Raw genomic sequence first — 19,493 nt, forward strand, 5'->3', positions numbered from 1 at the left:
TATCCTTGTCATAGAATACCACTACTTTTTCATGATAAAAACAGGGAAAAATAGTTCAAAACTAATTGAACATGATTTTTTAACACTACTACCTTTTCATGATAAAGACAGGGAAAAGTAGTTAAAAACTAATTGAGCATGATTTTTTTTTTTTTTTCAACGTGTAGACTAGAGAACAGTGGCGGATCCACAATGGTGCTTATAGTGGCACCGGCAACCCATGTTTTTTTCGGATGCACTGTAAAATTTTTAGTATTTTTTATTTTTTTTACTATTGTGCCACTACATAAAAAAATGTGCCAATGGATTTGATGTAAGATTCAAATGTCTTATAACCATATTTCTAACTATCATTTTGTTGCAAAAGTACATATAACGACTATTTAAATATTTTCTACCTTGTATAAGAACTTAGTTCCAAAAAAGAGTTAGATTCTCTATATATATACTTGGATTTGATCATCAGATTCTCTTTATCTTTCAAAACAGCAAAACAAGGTAATTCTATGTTTCGGATTTGGAAGTGACTTGACTCTAAATTATCTCTCTTGGATTATCCCCAAGCATAGGTGTCAAAATAATCGATTTTAGAAAATGATTGCAATTATGATCCTAAAAAAAATCCAAATCTATATTGATATTCTTAAGACCAAAAGTCTAATAAAACATTCACTGGTGCCGGGGTTTTGAGAAGAAGTGTTGAGCCTTCCCTAACACTATCGGCCACGGGCCACCCACATCCACCCGACGCCATCACTGTCTTTTCTAAAATCATTTCATTTCTAATATCAAGCATTCTCTTTATGTATATATGTATAAACATATATAATTGGTTGTATTTACTTTGCCATTATACATGGATTTCAATAGAATAAAACTCATAATAAGAAAGAATTCGTAAGAATGAACAAAATCTTTAAAGGTATAACCGCTTCAAATAAATTCATAATCGGATCTTGCAGTGGTGTTCAGATCCTATAAAACTAATTGCAAACCTATTTCAATCAAAACCGAGATGGACCTTAAAAATCCAATTAATTCCTAATCGGATCTTGCAGTGGGCCTCGTAGTGAGTTGAGATGAATTTCAATTAACTAAGACACATATGAGATTCAGAGGAACCAATTAATTCATGACGGGATCTGTGGATCTAATGGTGAAATTGTGATGAATTTCAATCAATTGGATTAAACTCATGCTTCGAGTCGAATACTATCTCCCCCATGATTCAAATCCCACAACTCTTTGTATCAAGGAACCTCAAATCGCTGTCTTGAGTCATTTCTAATATTTGTAAAAGTGGGTTAACAGTTGTATCGTTTGGCAAGTAACTGTCATATGGAAGTTACTAAAACTTTGTATATATGTATCTGTGTCTTGATGTAGGATGATTAATTGATCAATAAAAAGGAATACATTGTCTTATTATAAAAGGAGAATTTCATATATATCCTTTATAAACATCAAAATATCATAACATAATTTTTATATATTATATTTACCATTAGTAAGCTTTTAAAATATCATAGACAAAATTACAAAAATGGTCCCTATGGTTTGCCAAAAGTCACAAAGTCAGTCCTTATTAATTTTTTTTGATGTAAATGGTCCTTGTGGTTTGAAAAACTTGCACGGATGGCCCTTTTTACTAACGTCGTTAGTATTCAGCCGTTAGGGACTGAATTCGTAAGGGCATTTTCGTCTTTTCAAGTATAAAAGGACTGAATTTGTGACACTTGGTAAACCATAAGGACCATTTTTGTAATTCTTCTAAAAATAATTTATATGAGTGGAGGAGGATTCGAACTTGGGACCTCCCCCTAATCCCAAACCAACCTATGCCTTATACCAATAAGCTGCAACAAAACTTGATTTATATTTCCGAAAAATAAATTACATTATGTAAAATCGCAAAAAAAAAAAAAAAAGATAAATAACAAAATAAATTACATTTTTTTTACATAATTTTTTTAAATAAAACAAATTGTACTTTTACGTATTGAAGAAAAAATAAATTTTTACAATTAGTTTATATGTTTTTTTACGTTTTTATTTTATGTAAAATAATTTTTTTACGTATTTAAAAAATACGGTTTTGTAAAATACGTTATTATGTTGTTATAATCTTATAGTATACTTTTACGTTATGTTAACGTTTTTAATTGGTTTAAAGCAAAACTACAAGTATTTTTTTTTTACGTAAAAACATTAAAAACATGAAAACATAACGTAAAAAAAAAAATACTTGAATATTCACTTTAAATCAATTAAAGATGTTAAGATAACGTAAAAGTATATTTTATGATTTTAACGACGTAATAACGTATTATATGAAAATGTATTTTTTAAATACATAAAAAACATACTTCACGTAAAATAAATATATACAAAAAAAAGTTACACATTTTTTAGTAATATTTAAATACATAAAAAAACGTAATAACATATTATAAAAAAAACGTAATCTTAAAAATGTGTAATTTTCTTTTATATATATATATATATATATATATATATATATATATATATATATATATATGTGTGTGGATTATGTTTTTTTTATGTATTTAAAAAATACATTTTTATATAATATATTATTACGTTGTTAAAATCATAAAATATATTTTTACGTTATCTTAACATCTTTAGTTGATTTAAAGCGAATATTCAAGTATTTTTTTACGTTATGTTATCATGTTCTTAATATTTTTACGCAAAAAAATACTTGTAGTTTTGCTTTAAACCAATTAAAGACGTTAACGTAACATAAAAATATAGTATAAGATTATAACAACATAATAGCGTATTGTACAAAAACATATTTTTAAATAAATAAAAAATAGTTAACGTAAAATAAAAACGTAAAAAAAATATAAACTAATTGTAAAATTTTATTTTTTCTTCGGTAAAAGTACAATTTGTTTTATAATTCCGAGCTAGGCAATATTATTAAATACGGTAATTTATTTTATTTTTTTTGCGATTTATTTTTTCTTCAATACGGTAAAAAGGATAAAAAAATTGCACAGTGGAAATTTCCCTTTACTATGGAAGAGCTAGGCAATATTATTGAATGTTACGGAGCAAAGAATTGCATTTGAAGTATTTCTTCTTTATCTTGTCGCATGTATAATTTCTTGTATTTGATAAGTTTGCTTTTTATCTTCATGAACATCTAGCTAGTAGACATAACATTGAAGTGTAATATGGTCAAACTGTTCATTAATAAGTTATAATGATTTTAGAATATAAAAATAAGATTCTAAAATGTTTTAAAAATAAATTTGAGTAAATACGATATTTTATTCAACAAATACTAAATTAACTACCCTAACTCTTTTTTTTTTTTCTTCTGGATCTGGGTCAGTATTCGAAGGAATGTCTTTATTTATAGAAAGAAGTGAGTTATGAGGCGAATGTTTTGATCCATTATAAATAAACATATAATCTCATTACTTCATTTAAATGCATATTGAAATACGACAATGTACATGTTCTATTAAACGACGTACATACCCACATGAATCATTAACTCTAAGGAAAAAAGACCGCAACTAAACGACTCACCCAATTCGACAGTCGAGACAAATCAGTAAGTCACTTCGGTGGGCAAAATGTGATCACATATCGTGAAGCCCGACACTTATTAAGACTCGAAGAGTCATCAAAAGCATAACTATACGCTTTAGGGCATATCGCTTTAAACAAATTAGCAAAAAGCGTAGGTTTACATGTCTTTGGATTCGCATACTCCCCTGTACAACAATACTTAGGAGACGCCATTGCCAAACACGCACTCTTACACCCCACCACTTGCCCTCCCGCCTTCACTTCCAGCGCCGATGGACAACACACGTTCAAATCAACCTCACATGACGCCCTGCCACACCCTACGCCACCACCAACAGGCGCCATTGCAACCGGAATGTTAAATCCATCCACCAAGCTCACATCATAAAAGTGTAAGGGGGAGCTTGAAGACCCTAATGTCATTTCCACCACCGTAGCTGGTGGCTCACCGCCTGTACCCTGGCAGTGTAACTGCCCGGAACAATCACCGGTGGCACATCTACCTTTACCGTTACCGTCAAAATCACAACCTTGCCTTGCCCATATTCTCCCTGACCATTTATCCGGCACATCAACCACTACTTCCTCCGCACCACCCAATCGGAATCCACCGTCTTTGGGACTCTGGTGGCCTGCGCCGCCTTGTAAACCTGGCCATATGCTTTGCCTGCAGTTGTTGACTAGAATCAACTGAACTCCATCTGCAATTAAAGACCAAAAGCAGTGAAACATATGCAAAACAACTAAAGATTATGCTTTATACATGGAGATATTTGAAGACGTTGTAGATTACATGAAGTGATGAAGAAACGTAAGAACATGCAGAGTAGAATGAAGAGAGGATAAGAAGGTTTCGCCATTGTTGCTTCTGCAAAGTGTTTGCAGATGGTGTGACTGGTAAAGGAGTTTATAGAGGTGAGTGTGTGTGTGTGTCGCTTTCACTTTGTGGGAGTAAAAAAGGAGTGCATAGATGCATTGCTTCTACTGGAGGGTTTTTCCAAAGTGACGAAAAGAAAAGCCTATACTATGATACTATATAAAACGGGGCAAATTGTCAATAATATGAAGGTACTTTATTCTCGAATAATATATTTTGCTTTTTATCCATTAAGATATCTATGTAATAGCATTATAATTATATTAACATATGGGAAAATAAATAATAAACAATGAAGTTTCTAAACCGTTTAAAAAACTTTAATTATGTTTTTTCTATTAAAAAAATTCAACGAAAATAACCTTTTGTCTAAAAGAGTTCAACTAACTTACATATTTCATTTAAGGTCAACCGGCTATTGAAAATTAACGAATGATATGGCTTATGATGTGTAATTAAATATTAGAAAACGACTTGTAAGACCAACGAAGTTTCAAAACTATTCAAAAAATCACAATCATGTTTTGTTTGTTGAAAAAAACCCAACGGACTTACGCTTTTGTTCAATTCTCATTAGAGGCAACCAGATTCATTAGGTATACAACTAGTTGGCAAATGATATGACATTATATTTAATGACATGAAATAAACATATCAAAATTACCCTTTATATATCGATTTAGGGCTTAGAGAGAGAAAAACGAACGACGTCTATATTCGATCTCTTGCAATAACTACTTCTTCTTCTTCCACTCAATTGTTGATGTCTAACTCAAGATCTACAAAGAAGATATTCCATGATGAAAACTTTTGTGAATGTAGACGCTCTTCTTGGATTTAGACATTTAGAATGGAGGATCGTCCAGAGATAAAAAGGTTCACTATCATTCGTAAACCTTAAAGAAAATCAAGTTAATTTGCCAACATTGAATGATATCAACTTTTTAGCCAATATTTCGTTACAACAACTAAGATTTATGATTTATATCAATTTCTTTTTATTTTATAATGGTGTGATTGGCGTTCATGGTGTTACCTATATTTTTGGTACCTAAAATTATTTTTATGTTAAAATGCATAATTCTAGGCTACAATTAGTGAGGTACCTCCGTTTAGAATCAAAATTGGTTAAAAAGCAACAATTTTTGTACCAAAACTGATATCAACAATCCTGATTCCGTTTCCTATAGTTTGGAACCGATTAGATATGAGTTTTTGCATTGGTTCCAAGCCACCTATTATACATTGTTTCTAGCAACAAATAATGCATGTTTTTAATACTATTTAAATTGACTACTATTTAAAAATGTGATGGATGTTTATATTTATTTTTATAATGTTACTAATTTATAAACAATGCATGTTTTTAATACTATTTAAACTAACTACTATTTTAAAACTTGATGGATGTTTATATTTATTATTTTTTGATGTTACTAATTTATGTTTATGCATGTTAACACATTTGTATTATTTATGTATGTTAAATGTTCTTAGACATTTTTTTCAAAATAGTAGGCAAACACCACCTTTTAAATTGAGGCCTACATGTTTATTTATATGAATTATTTTTGTTAAACCACTTTAGTTAATTACAATGATAATTCCTCAACCACATTAAGGTGTTGTTTGTTTTTTCGAAGAGAAATTGCTTGAAGTCTACGGACCACCTCTTCAATCCTCTGTAGCAGAAGAGGAGGAACAAACGGCTGCAGCATGTAATAAAAAATATGTTTGTTTTTTAACGTCTGCAGACTGCTGCAGTAAATTAAACTAATGTGTGAAGAGGTTTGAAGCAGTTGGTTTAGTGCTGCGCCATGCAGCATACGCGCAACAGTTTTTAAGTCAGAAGTCTTCTGAAAAACAAACAGCTGCGAATGGCCAAGTGCTGCGCGTGTGCTGCGCGGTGCAGCAATAAATGGTTTGAAGTGGTTTTTTTAAAAAAACAAACAACACCTAACTTTTATGGTTCGCTTATTTACTTTATGAAAAAGAATTGATCAAATAAGCCTTAACCTGGTTCACAAAGAATGAGAAAATAATATTGAATATCTAGTTACTTATAATAAATACAACAATTACATTTTTATCGCAATTAGGGGGGGGGGGGGGTACCCTCATTTTCTTAACCAATAACCAAAACCTAAAAGTATATTGCTCCAATAGAAAGGTAGTTGACTACTTTTTCTATTAAAGTCAAATATGGAATTCAAAAGATAACTTATTGAAGGTGTAGTAGCCATGGTTGAGCAAAATACCCTTAGCCTTCAAAGAACTCCACGATCATCCCAAGGCTACTAAACAAACCATAAATATAAGCACCAAAATATCCAAAAACATCATATTAAATAATATAATCCAAAAATAGGAAGTTTCATAACTAAACATATATTTATCATATATGTAATTTGAAACCTGATGGTTGACGCTAGTCAAATTTCCACATCTTCATCAAAAATTTCTACAACCACATACAAATGATATCAATCATTCATGGTAATCCCCCATAGCCAACGGCTCCGATACCATATAAATCCATGTATGTCGGAAAACTTACATATCCATAGAAAAAGAAAGTAAGAGTATAAAGAAATTATCTATCATCCATATACTCATTTTGTTGCAGCAGTAGTAAAAGCATCCTAATGGATCCTTTGGATGCCTATGTCTCCCAGTTTGCACCTCACATAAAATTCACTCCATCTTCTAAGTAATTAGATATAGAGCCTAAAAAAAATTAGAAAACTGAAAGTATATCTGCAAATTGAACAACCACACATATTAAATGATTGTATTCTACTCAACAATTTAATCAAAAGCCGCAATCTATGTGCCCATTTTAATAATGAATGGACTAAAACATTTCTTGTAATCATGAATCTTGGTAAAGTAGTTTGAAACCATATCATTTTTAATTGAACACAGATGGTCCAACAACAGTGGCGAGTCTAGAACAACAACCTACATGAGTCACTATTTAAGTGAACCCGATAGGAATGACATAGCTAAAAAATACTAGTAATGGGTAGATTCATATAAACATTTTTTTTAAAGATATTACAATTGCACCCGAAAAGTTCTAATATCTTGATATATATCTTGATATATATCCACAATCGTATCATTACTAATACTATCTAAAACACTTTTTCAATATATATCACTAAAATATCCACTAAGTTGGGAAACAAAAACAATCAAATAAAACTATATTAATTTCACGATTGATTGAATTCAAGACAATCCATATTAAAGCATACCACAAGAAGTGGTGAAACCTACCACACAAAACCTATTGTTCAGAAGTGAAAATAAATGTTCTTATCATTGGCGTCAATATTAGAGATTACGTATTAAATTGATTATGTCTTTAACTTTTGATTTCTTTATATGTATTCGTAACTATGAAGAAGATTCGAAGAAGTGTAAAACCGTAGAAGGCAATCATTATCAATCACAAGCTCACAATTGAGAACCTTCAAAGTTAAAACTCGATGCGAAGAAGAAAGCAATGTGGATTGCAGGCAGGGACTAATGTGAATGTGAGGTTGTCGGCGACTGGAGTGAGGCGAACAAGCGGCTTGATCGAGTGATCAATAGGAGTGACTTCTGTCTTCGGCCGTTCCTTACGATTTGTGTGATTGCGTCATACATATTTGCTACAAACGAACGGACAATTCACATTCAGCTTGTATTTTTTTTCTTTATTTAATTTTAAAAGGTATTGGGTTAATTTTTGGTAGAAATTATTTGAAATAAACTAAAATTAGACCATTGAAATACAAAAAATGGACTAAAAGTCCATGACAAATAAATTAAGGTTGGTCATCTACAAATTTCAAACTAGGTCTTAATTTTTTCTATTAATTAGTTGTAACACAATTTTTTTTGTTTAGGTGGGTCAAGTGACCCACCTTCAATTGCAATAGCCTTGCCATTGTCCAACAATAATTAATTTTTCACCGGTGTGCTGATAATGTACAACTCTTTATGGAAAGAACCAAAAGATGAGGAAAATTATTGAAAGTATTGAATGAACAAACCTTTATCTCAACAAAGTCATTTGTTCAGAGTCCCACAAACGCCTATATCACCACATACAGGCACAACACTAAGTTGAGGTTTAGTTGGATCCCTATTGAAGCTGCATGATTACCACCTTTTTCTCCATCAACACCATCATTGTAATTTAAGATCTGAATGATCTACACCAACAAATAAATATTTGCACAATTTCAGACTGGACATGGAAATGAAAACTAAGATAAAATTCAATTTATAGTCAATCTGTTGGATATTGACATGATCAAGCAAATATAATGTTAAATAATCAAATAAAAATGCAATATTTCCTATATATAAATTCTTCCATGCACATTTTGAGTGCATAATAAATAGATTGTTATAAGTTACGATGCATTGTAATTGGTTAATGTTCACAGAAAAACCCTAAGGATACGATAAAGATTCCATCTGGTTGCAACTGTGCTCTTAATTAAACATGGATCATCTTCTTTTTATTTATAGAGAAATATGGAATGGTTTGCCCATTTCCATTAGGATTTGAGGCAGAAAAATGACCAAAAGTATGATTAGATGTGAAGAAAGCATATATTAATTATAGTGATTCATACCTAAGAAAGGATTCAAAGCCCTAATTCATACAATTCCATTGAAACTCCATAATAGTGTTGCATAGATGGATCTGCAGTGGCGAAAGTCCTTGAAGACAACCACTCTCATACCATAGCCTCAATTTGACCAATGTTCCCATAATTCAAGCTTTAAGGAAGCAAAACTGCCAAATGAGGAATAATTTGAGCTTGTTTAAGCCCTAAATTTTCAGGAGGGCAGTAGGTTGAGAGAGAGAGAGAGAGAGACAGACAGAGAGAGAGAGAGAGAGAGAGAAACCTTGATGGTATTGAATCCTAGAAACCCTGTTACAGAAGGTTCAATAATACAACAATCCAGTACAATCAAAATTCAAGAGTTGGTTGTATCATTTTAGGATGAAAAAACCAATATTATAGTTACAAAATGATACAACACATGGATAAGGAGAGAAAGAGTGAGAGGGGGGGGGGATGGAGAAATAAGTGATACCTGAAAGGTTGAAACCCATATATTTACTGGAATCGTTTCTTGACACACCTATATAGAAGCAAGGTCATTAGCTACATTCTCGTTTTCTGACCAATCAGTTGTAGAAGAAGTCTTTATTGGGGTGTGTGTATAAAGGGGGGGGGGGGGGGGGGGGAGGAAATGGGGTTGGCTAAAAAGACACCCCAATTTTCCATTTGGACACCCTAATTGATTTTTAAGGTTTTTTTATTGGTTAAATTTGCATTGTTTTTTGAAAAAGTAAAATGTAAATAGTTTATTATAGGTTGACTTTTAATAAAAGTGTTTATTGGGTGTCTAAAGGGTGTCAATTTAGCAACACCCGGAGGAAATAGTTGGTGGTGGCTTTGACTTTTTGACACCGTAGCAAATGAAGCGACAATGCGCAACAATAGAAGTCAAAATAAAAGTGATTCAAAGAGACCGATGTCGGAGAAGGGAGAATAGGTAGTAGAGATTTTGAGATCATAGTGCTTCCTATGGTGGCGTGAAGGCGAAGATGGTTAGTGAAGCATCATGGTGAAAGGTACAGATGGTGGTAGCAGTCGAAGCAACAAAGATGACGAACAAAGTAAAAGGTGGTCGGTCGGCTTTCTAGGGCTTCGATCTAACCTCAAATGGAAACGATCTGCAGATTGAATTCAAAATTAAAATATAAAATACGAAATTGCTTCTTGATTCTTGTAGCTAGATACGAAGGTTCTTTCATGTTCACGTTTGTAGTGGCTATGAGGTAGTATACAAAGAAGGGGAACAAAGGAATGGTTTTCTGAAAAGAGAGCCGCTTGGGTTTTTGGAGAAAGGGAAGAAACATGCCAGATATAGGGGAAGGTGGGTGATATTCGAGAGATATTTGCCGATACAGGGGGGAATCAGGATTCAACATTGAACGTAAAGGATTAAAGAGGGTTGGGTCAAATGATTGAAGGGCTTCGTCAAACGAACGTAGATAACGTTTAATTGTGCAGTGAGTAATTGTATTTCAGGCTATATGTTTTATACTTCATTCCTTTAATTGAGGTGGTACAACCTGTCATTTGACCAGATATTGATGGGTTTTGAGCAAAAGAACATCCTATGTTCACATGCAAAACCCTAAAGCTTTGGATCTAGGTTTCTCTATTGTACATGTAATTCATCCAAAGCTTATAAACCCTAAGCTAGCATACTATAAAACTAATTAAATATCAAATAAACAAGTTTAGATGATTACCTCTTGATAGTAGCAAGAATCTTCAATCTTCAAGAACTTAGTATCACAAATGTAATACCTCTAATGGCTCACAAACACCAAGGCAAGAAGATGATGTAAACGAGAGAAGGAGGCATAATTTCAGCAACAGTAACACTAATATTTCTTCTGGTGGCCGAACACTAAAGCCCTGGGGTTCCTTATATACTTGAGCTGCTAGGGTTTCATCTAAAACCTTAATTGGATAGCTTAGGCCTTAAGCAGTCCAGGGAATCTTCTGGAATAAGGCTTGGACGATTTCAAGGTGGGCTTCCACCCTAATTTCATCCCCCCTTATGTCCATAAGGATTCATAGCCCAAAACCAATTATCCTATAATTACAATACCAGTCCCCTTTGTTTTAATTAATCTCTTTTAGCCACATGAGTAATTTCTTAATTAATTATTGACCAATATTAATTAAACAATATGATTTCTCTTTTAATATATTATTCGTATAATATATTAATAAACCATAATATCCTCTCTCTCCATAAATCATCATGTCAAGTTGCTTTGGTGAAGGCAACCCAAAAAGACCATGCACAACCAGGTCAAATACATACCAAATATAGTTATGGACTTAGACACTAATCTAATAGATATAAGATTTACTTTTTTATGCATAAAATACTCGTACTTATTGCAGTACAGGTTGTACCTCTTAAAATTCAGCATTTAAGGCTAAATGCTTATATATATATATATATATATATATATATATATATATATATATATATATATATATATATATATATATATATAGGGTGAGGTTTAATAGAGAATTAAAAAAAAAAACTAAAAATACAGAAATTTATAACTTTTTATCATTTTTCCAATGATATAAAATTCGATTTTTTTACGTCAAATTCACAATGTGAATCTTTGAAAATTCACAAGGTGAATCCGGATTAACTCGGTGAATCCGAAAAATATTTTTCACATTTACAATGTTAATATATAAATTTAAATATTTTTAGATTTTTTTCGATAAAAAATAAGCTTTAGAAATTGAAAAAAAGATTTGGTTTATTGAATAACCAATAATTATGGTTCTCTATTAAACTTTTTCATATATATATATATATATATATATATATATATATATATATATATATATATATATATATATATATATATATATATAGGGTAAAGTGAATATACCTAACAACCTTATACAAGTTTAGGTACCTAACTTCATCAAACTACATTATTTTGCATCAAATTTTCATTGCAATCATCAAAAGTTCTTAAACTTCATACCTAAACTTGATTTACTTCAAAAAAAATTGGAAGTTCATCATTATATTTCTCCTACATCCTTTCATTTGTAGCGGTAGGATATGAAGCCCATCAGGTGGTATTCGATAGAAAGACGTGATGTAAAAGAAAGATATTGGTGAAAATCCAAAGATTTTGGAAGTAATCAAGTTATGGGGTTGAAGTTTAAGAACCTTAGGCAATTACAATGTAAATATGATACAAACCGATGTAGTATTATGAAGTTAGGTACCTAAACTTATATAAGGTTGTTAGGTATATTCACTTTATATATATATATATATATATATATATATATATATATATATATATATATATATATATATATATATATATATATATGGAAAAGTGAATATATCCTTAAGGGTATATAAGCTTAGGTACCCAAACTCACCATACTACATCGTTTTATATTATATAATATAATCTAAGTGTACAATGTTCATGTAATTTAACTTCTAACTTGATTTACTTCCATGATTTTTATAAATTACACATTTATCTTTCTCTTAAATAATTTCCATTTTCATCGACAATATATAAAGCTTAATAGGTGTTCGACAAAAAAATATGATAAAAGAGAAAGATAATAGTGAAATTTTAAAAATATTGAAAGTAAATAACGTTGGGGGTTGAAGTTTAAGAACATTCTAATAAATATATCAAACAAAACGATGTATTATGATGTGTTTGGGTACCTAAGTTTATATATACCTTAAGGGTATATTCACTTTTTACATATATATATATATATATATATATATATATATATATATATATATATATATATATATATATATATATATAATACAACTTTTTGGGTTGCGTCAGTTGGTTTTCTACAGTGGTAAAAAATTGTTTAATAAAAAAGAAAAACGTTCATTTTCATACTATAATTGTCCTCTATTTCTCTACCATTTTTCTTTTTTTAGAAGTGACCATCTGTGTCATTAATAGACGAAAAATTAGAAGTAGGTCGAAGAACTGGAACAAATTTATTGATATCAACTACAGATGTTGATGAGTGGAATCACCTTGTTCCCATAACCTTTGTGGCTATTTGTGTGTGTGTGGGGGGGGTGGGGTGGGGGGGGGGGGGGGGCTAAACAAAAAACCGGAAGCAAAAGAAGCAAAATGAAGGCGCAAGATACTTTTTAAGCCTCATATAAGAGAAGCCACGACCTAAATTTAACTTAGTTGAAGGCTAAAGCAAAATTAAGACAAATAATGTAGGATTTTTTTTTTTGAGTACTTTTTTGTAGACTACTATATTGTACATATTATATATTAGATGAATCATATTTATTAGATTAAAAGTTTGTGATTTTTCTTCTTTAGCTTGTTTTCTTTCAAAAATCATAGAATGAGTTCAACCGAGTATTTTGTATTACTTAATGCTTATCATTGACGTAAGATGGGAGTTTGTTAATCCCAACTATCATATGTATGGCCGTTGAGATATATTCCGCGAATGTTTTATTACGGTATTGAATTTTACGAGACCACCACATTTACTGAATTTGTTTATTTTGTGAAAAGTAGATTGGTATTTCCGAAGAATCAAAAGCGAGTATGTCTTAACAACATCCCAGGTAACTATATTGTTGTGGTATTGTTGATGATCATGATATTAGAAAGCTGATCAAGGTAATAAATATCGTTGGAGATAAACATGCGTTTGTGTATGTGGTGATTGAAGAAGGTGTTGGGGGTAACGAAGTTGTTGATAGAGGAAACGCATCTCCAGCTAACATATATATCCGAAAAGGGAGCAACAACCCAATAGGTACATGTATATGTACAAATATATCTCAATATCATGGTGTTGTTGAAAATGTAAGCGTAGTGTCAAAACCGATTATGTATGTGGAACCACATAATTATAAGTACATTGGTGATGATGATATCGGTACATATGTTAATGATGTGGGTACACATCATAAGTTCGACCACAAACCACTAGGAGTGGTTAATAAGGTTGGTAATGAATCCGGAAAAGAAGAAGTTCATTTTTTAAATGATGGTGAACTAAAAGGATACGATGAGTTTGTGGATTATGACAAGTTGGATTTATAGTAATTCTAATGGAAAAGAATCGGATGATGAACCTAAACTTATTTATTCATATACTATGTTTCATGGTATGGCCTCATTGCCTTCGTGTCACGTAGATGTTGATGTGAACATTCCATCTCATAGGATAGACATAAGTCAATATATCAAGGTTCTGCATGTGTTTGATAACAAAGAGTTGCTTAAGCTTGCAATTGGAACAAAATGCATGGCAGAGGGTAGGCAGTATAAGCATATCAGATCGAGTAAAGAAAGGTTTGAGGTCGCTTGTTTGGTTGAAAATCGTTCTTGGATTATTAGGGCAAGGGGAATCAAATCAACTAGTGGTTATCAAGTCACAAAACTTGTTGACCAACACACATGTCTTGCGACAAACTTGCAGTCTAATCAAGTAATCATCGACAATCAAAGAAAAAAGTTCTCGGCCACTTTATCGTTGAGGTTATGGCCGGAGATTATTAGAGAGTTTACCGGGGTAATGAAATTGTCAGGGACATCAATTCGAAATTTTCAATCAATATCACATACCAGCAGACTTGGCGGGCAAAACAATATACGTTGTTGTTGTTAAGAAGTACTAAAGAAGACTCATTTACCAAACTCCCAACGTATGTGCACAACTTCGTCACCTAATCCAAGAACGGTTACTCAAATTAAAACAGTTGAGGAAGATCGGTTTGAGTTCATGTATATCGTGCTTGGTTACTCGATAAGTAGTAATATTTTTTTATAAAAAATATTACATATGAATCCTGCTCATTATTTTTTAATGCAATTATAAATTATTGTACGTACTAGCCTTCCTCAAATATTACAGGTCAGCCTTAATAATTGATGTTGGCCATCTAAATGGTGGATTTAATGGTACGATGTTGCTTGTAGTGATGATTGACGAACATAACCAAATGATGTTGGTTGCTTATGCCATATGCAAAAGTGAATGTATTCATTCAGACGTGGTCATGGTTCTTTCAAAAACTGTACGAACGTATCGGCCACACGGAGGACCTTACATTTATATCTCTCCATCCATAGCGACATCAATGCATATATATTTCCTCACACCTTTCATGGAATATGTGGTATCCATTTGTATTTCAACATTGCAGCTAAATTCAGAAACAACGACACAATGAAGGTAATGTTTTGAAAGACCTGCAAAGCATATACTATTAAAGATTTCGATGTTGGTATGAAAAGAATAAGGTGGGCAAATGTTGACTTACGATAATACAATTATATATAATTTACAAGCAACTTATTTAGAATCTTGCAAAAAAGGAAAACCACAATGAAAAAAAAAAAAAAAAAATACCAAAACCATAGGTTTCATAACAACCTACGGTGTACAAGTTGTCGATTCACAAATTGTACATTAACTGCTTGTACACCGTAGGTTCTTATGAAACCTCGGTGTCCTTTTTTTTTTTTTTTTAAATCATCATATGTCCATGATAATATAATTATATACAACTTGCAAGCAAAAAAAAAAAAAAGGTTATTACGATAACTATGATGTACAAGCATTCGATGCACAATTTATGCATTGTCTACTTGTACATCGTAGGTTTCCTATGAAGCCTACGGTTTTATGTTTTTTTCCTATTTTTTTTAAAGATTATATGTATAAAACCTAGTCCCAATCAAGAATAAGCTAAAATTACAACAAGAATCGAAACATACATGGTTGTTATTTGAAGGGTTCACTGAGATAAAATAATGGCCAAAAACTTGAAAGAATAGTCAAAATGAAGAAATCTAAAAACTAAAACTTATGTACTATGGGCCGATATGCCCCGAAAGAGTAGACGATCCCTGAAATTGTAGCTCATTGCCCGAAATAGTATTCCTTTTTTTGTTACGTTGACTGTAGTTAATTCATGTTGAGCATAGGTTTTCCTAAGAAACTTACGGTTTTAATGGCTAAAATAGGATAAGTGGTATTTTTTGACCAAGATGCACTTTGACCGTAGTTAATGCACGTTGACCATAGGTTTTCTCTCTTTTATATCAAAAACAATGTTTTAAAACCCGGGTTGACCCAGCCGGTTCAACCGGTTGGACCGTGACCCGGGGTAGAAGGCGGGTTAATTGAGACCGATTTTTTTGTAAAAATACGAACCGGATCGAACCGGACGGGTTTCCTCTAAACCGCGGTTCAACCGCTTATGTTGAACCGGTTAAAACCTGATTGACCCGTTTTAATAAGGTTTGGATAGTTGGAAACAAGTAGCGAACACCAAAACAACGAGCTGTTTGCGGTTTCTTCAATGTTTTTCAATGTTTTTAAATATTTAAACTTTGTGGACATTAAATTATTGGTTTTATATGTTTATGCATTATGTATGAAAGTAAAAATATATAAAAATAGAAAAAGACCATAAATCAGGTTGACCCGGCGGTTCAACCGGTTGAACCGGTTGACCCGTGAACCCGCATCATAATGGGTCAACCAAAAACCCAGGTTTTAAAACATTAATTAATTTTAATCATGTTACATGTATAAATTGTATACATTGGCATGTCAGTGAGGTACAAATCCCCACTCTCCTACTCTAAGGTGTTGTTTGTTTTTCTATAAAAACCTCTTCAAACCACTTATTGTTGCGCGGTGCAGCACACGCGCATTACTTTTCCTCTCGCAGCAGTTTGTTTTTTTGGAAGACTTCAGACTACAAAACCTCTGCACGTGTGCTGCGTGGCGCAACACTTGACTTGCCTCTTCTAACCTCTTCAGCTTTCATTTTTTCTAAGTGTTTTTTTAAGAATTTTTGTATAACTTTTTTTTTTTTTTTTTTTTTTTTTTTTTTTTTTTTTAAACTTTGATTTTCTTAAATTTTTATTTACGGATGTGATACAATTTATTTTTATAATTTCCAGGATTTTTTTAACTTGATTAATTTTTTTTTACTGTTTTATTAATAATATTTTCAATTTCAGTTACATTTTTTTTAACGTGTGTAATTTTTTACGAACTTTTTAGACAGCGTTTGCAATACTTTCTTAATTTTTTTGTTATTTTTTTAATGTTTTTTAAAATTAGCTTTTTTTTCTAGAATAAAATTATTAGCTTCTTTTATATTTTTTATGTTTTTTTAAAAAAGTTTTATATTTTTGTTTTTTTTACATGTTCTTGTTATTATTATTTCAATGTTTTAAGACTAGAATCATTAAATTTCAATGTTGAGAACTATTTTCAATTTATAAAATTAGTTTATTTAAATTTTAGTTTACTGCAGATGTTAAAAAACAAACATGGTTTTTATTATAGGCTGCAGCCGTTTGTTCCACCTCTTCTGCTACAGAGGATTGCAAAGGTGGTCTGCCGACTTCATGAATTTTCGCTTCGAAAAAACAAACAGCACCTAAATTAATTAGATCATCCTTTGCTAGTGGGCGTCCAACGCCAAATGAATAAAGTAAATCACAATGGTTTCAGAGTAAGGAATGAAACGCTCATGATTCGAAATTAGCATCCCTTGTACCAAACAATTTGTTTTCGAATAGGTTGTAGCAGTAATATTTTATGGTTACTTTAGAATATCCAACAAATCTATAATCTTTAGAATTTGGACCTAACGTTTTCAATTATTAACGTTTCACATAGCCTCACATCCCCATATTTTAATATAAGAAAAATTAGGACTTTTCTCTGTCCATATCTCATATGGTGTCGTTTCAACCATCTTTTTGGAGTACTTTGACAAGTACATGTGTGATTGTCACAAGTGCATGTCCCACGACAAAATCAGAAGAGTTGTGTGACTCATCATGGACAATATCAAAAGAAAATAAAATTTCAATGCTTCTAACGAAAGTGTTATAGAACTCCACGCACCGGGGCCTACTAGAGATAGTGAAAAGGAGAGAAATATATCAAAATGGAGGAAAGGGAGCTAAAGAATATGCAACTTGTGCATTTGAATATACCATTAAAAATGGAGCACTTGTCACGTGAAGAATAAGAAACACTATCTATTGTCAAAGTTTTATGAAAGTTGATTATAGCTCAATTTGTGTTTTATTTTTGTAATGCCTTTATATGCTATTTCATTATGTAGTTTTGTATTTATATGTGTTTGTAAGATATGGCACTATTTAACTTTTTATTTGTAAGATACATCCTTAAAGTGATTTTGTATTTCACATATTTGTTTGTAATTTGTTGTTTATTTCAATTTTACACATCTTTATAAATATAAAATTATCGATTTCATCTTATTATCTAAAATTCTAGTATTATAATTATTTCCTTATGTCAACTTATTATTTTGTGCCTGTGTTTTATTTAGATAAAAAAAATATATTTATCTTTATTTAAGATTTAAAAGAGATACCAAAATTTATACTTTTTCATGTATAGATAGAGTATAACTGTAATACTTGCAAATTAAGGGCAAGAAGTTTTAATCATGAAGTGAAATTAACTTTAAAATAGAAAATTGGGTTTGGTTAAGTTCATATATTGCTGATGATTTATAAAACTTAGATTTAGTTGGGTTGTCTAGTTAATAATAAAAAAACAAAAATAATAATAAAAATAAAAAAATAGTCTTAATGGGTAGAAGAAACTGATGGTTTGTTTCTTTTAATTCTTTTTTCTTTATTTAAAAAAAAGAAAATTTCACATATATCCTTGCAAACATTAAGAATTACGTCTATATCCTTCTAAAATTCGAAATTACCTATATATCCTTTTTAATATATTAAATTCTCATATATATCCAATCCTATAATTTAATGAAATATTAATCAAATTACTATCAAAAATTATATTTAAAAATCATAAATACAAATAAATTTACAAAAATACCCTTTACATATTATATTCAAATTAAATGTCATTCTTTTTTTTCTAGAAATCGTGAATCAATAAAAAAAAATGATTCCCTTGAACCTCGATCAATCCATCCCAGATTGACCTTTCTCCTCCCCAAAAAATCGAGCTCATCTCCCCCTCCTCCTATCTTCCGGTCTCCCTCACGGCGTCACCCTCTTCCCTCTTAACCTTCTTCCCTCTTAGCCCTCTACCGGCTACCACCACCGGCAAGCTACATTGCCAACCTTCACGCCCTGAAAATTCCTAACCATGTTCTTCACGACAGAAAAATCGTCATCCACACATCCCCCCTCCTCTTATCACCGATGGCCATCAATTGAAGTGTCAATCCTCAATTTCAAGTATGTGGGAGCATCAAGCCTCAATTTCAAGTATCAGTAGGTATTGAATTCATGTCTAATTTTGTATGTGTTATTCGCTTATAAATTAGGGCTTTGCTGTGAATAAGCTAATGTGCATAGATTACATTGCTTATTATTGAATACGCCGACACATCGATT

At 31.4% G+C, this 19,493-nt stretch overlaps 1 protein-coding gene across 1 annotated transcript; it reads right to left on the bottom strand.

Annotated features, from left to right (window-relative positions):
* Positions 1 to 3,429: 3,429 nt before the first annotated feature.
* Positions 3,430 to 4,494, bottom strand: LOC144997876 (Pathogenesis-related thaumatin superfamily protein). Its single transcript, XM_078957734.1, has 2 exons — positions 4,364 to 4,494; positions 3,430 to 4,271 (listed from the first exon to the last, which is right to left on the bottom strand). Exons 1-2 carry the CDS (start codon positions 4,428 to 4,430, stop codon positions 3,598 to 3,600), a joined length of 741 nt encoding a protein of 246 aa, XP_078813860.1. The 5' UTR covers positions 4,431 to 4,494; the 3' UTR covers positions 3,430 to 3,597.
* Between the last annotated feature and the right edge of the window lie 14,999 nt (positions 4,495 to 19,493).

This window comes from Lactuca saligna, chromosome 5 (assembly GCF_052625555.1).
Source record: "Lactuca saligna cultivar CGN05327 chromosome 5, ASM5262555v1, whole genome shotgun sequence".
Classification (NCBI taxonomy): Eukaryota; Viridiplantae; Streptophyta; class Magnoliopsida; order Asterales; family Asteraceae; genus Lactuca; species Lactuca saligna.

Excerpts from the sequence above, each read along its gene's own strand:
- LOC144997876 (XM_078957734.1), bottom strand. The coding sequence starts at position 4,430 with ATGGCGAAACCTTCTTATCCTCTCTTCATTCTACTCTGCATGTTCTTA. Across the intron at positions 4,272-4,363 it reads ACGTTTCTTCATCACTTCAT|ATGGAGTTCAGTTGATTCTA; the intron begins GTAATCTACAAC and ends CTTTAATTGCAG.